This window comes from Sinocyclocheilus rhinocerous, unplaced genomic scaffold (assembly GCF_001515625.1).
Source record: "Sinocyclocheilus rhinocerous isolate Xijiao unplaced genomic scaffold, SAMN03320098_v1.1 C36883857, whole genome shotgun sequence".
Classification (NCBI taxonomy): Eukaryota; Metazoa; Chordata; class Actinopteri; order Cypriniformes; family Cyprinidae; genus Sinocyclocheilus; species Sinocyclocheilus rhinocerous.
Window position 1 is genome coordinate 239 of NW_015786635.1, and position 1,941 is coordinate 2,179.

Sequence of the window (1,941 nt, forward strand, 5' to 3'; positions counted from 1 at the left end):
ACAATTTTTTACTGTATTTTTGGTTAAATAAATGCACAAGAGACTTCTTTCAAAAACATTAAAAACATCTTACCAGCCCCAAACTTTTGAATGGTTGTACGGTTATTGTATGCTTATTGTCACAAATACTAATTACATCAATACATAATAATGATTGGTTAGTTTTCACTGCCAAACAACATAAAAATTCACCACAATTTTTTAAAGAAAAAAAAAAAAGCCCCACAAAACCCTAATAGGCTGACATATTTAGATTACAGGACAATAAATATGGGTTTGTCAATAACTAATTCTTTGATTTTTACTTTTGGTCCTCCCTCAATCTTGAATATTTAGTTCCGGCTTTCATTATAATACTAAAATTATTTTCTCCGTGTTAAACAATCTGTCTGTTTCCGTGTCAATAACCTTGTGTGTCATTCTGTGCTGTCAGAAACTGACTGCTTATCTCGACCTGAATCTGGACAGATGCTACATCATCACCCTGAACACCTCTATCGTCATGCCGCCCAGAGATTTCCACGAGTTCCTGGTCAACATCAAGGTAAACAGCCACATTTAATAACAGGAGATGCTGTGAATTTGTGTCAATAAGTGGTTCTTGTGTTGGCGTGGATGTATTTTTCACACAAATGCATTTCAGACGTTAGGTTTACGTTTTCTGTGTGTGTTTTGCAGGCAGGAATGTATCTTCCTCAGACGTACCTTATGCGAGAGGAGATGATGGTTACAGAGAGGCTGGACAGCACCAGTGATCTGGGCTATTACATCAATGACCTGTGCAAGGACAAAGACACGTACAGACTCCAGCGCAGAGACATCATACTGGGTAAGTGTACACAAACAAACCAAAGACGTTGTTTACAGTAAACGGTGGTTACGTCTTTCCACTTTCGCGGTGGATCTTGTTTTCAAGTTTTAAGCACAAATATGTGCATAAGTGAAGGAGGCGCACAGTATTTCCTCTCATGTTAACCGTATAAACAAGTACATTTGAGGTTTTATATACTTTCAAACTTCTGAAAGCTGAATGTGCTCCACTGCAGGTATGCAGAAACGTGAAGCTTTGAACTGCCACAAGATCCGCCATTTTGAAAACAAGTTTGTTGTGGAGACTTTGATCTGTGAGCCATGAAGAACATGACTCTCTGACGAAGCAGCAGATCTTCAGCTCTTCCTTTCATTCAGTGAAAACCTTTTCTACTGTAGGCCTTTTTTTCACATATTTTTTTAAATCTAAAATATGAAATTGTCTTTTCTGCACAAAGATGTGTATTATGTTTGAGTATACATGTAATGTGTGTCTTATGCTATTTTATGAATATTAGACTTAATAAAAGGACATATTGCGCACAAGAGCAAAAAGTGATTAACAATAGTGATTTTAGCCTATATAGAAGTCCAATCAGAGTTTAAGACAGTAAGTAATTTAATCATTAATAATTTATTCCCATGAGATTGCTGAAAAATGTATGATTTTTTTTCTGTATCTTTAACATTTGCAACATCTACTGTACTTAATTTTGATACTATTCAAAGTTTCAGCAAATCAGTGTATAATGTGGATCACAATGTTGCAGTGCTAAAATGCATAACGTCACAATTTGAGGTTTTCTTGAATTTGCATTTTATTTGCAAATATAAATATTTAGTTTTAAATGAGATGGATAACCATACAAACAGAACTCTTTCTTTAAAATTACTACAAATTTTCCAATCTGAAATTACTTTTTGTTTTTTGCTAATTTGTATATAAGATAAAATAGGATCCTAAACTTTACACCTTTCTGTCTTTATACACAAGCTTTTAAATTCCATATAAGAAACAAAATAAACAGAAAAATCATACACAATGTTTTTGTCATGCTTATGTGATATTTTGTTAGGTTTGTCAGTATATACTACTATTCAAATATTTGGGGTGGATTTTTTTTTTTTTTT

General features: G+C 33.6%; 1 protein-coding gene across 1 annotated transcript; it reads left to right on the plus strand.

Annotated features, from left to right (window-relative positions):
- Window positions 1-336: 336 nt before the first annotated feature.
- Window positions 337-1,936, plus strand: LOC107736680 (integral membrane protein 2B-like; the record flags this gene model as incomplete). Its single annotated transcript, XM_016548049.1, has 3 exons — window positions 337-544; window positions 679-829; window positions 1,047-1,936. Coding segments are annotated over 3 exons (448 nt in total), but the record flags the coding sequence as incomplete, so codon positions are not given.
- Window positions 1,937-1,941: the final 5 nt, after the last annotated feature.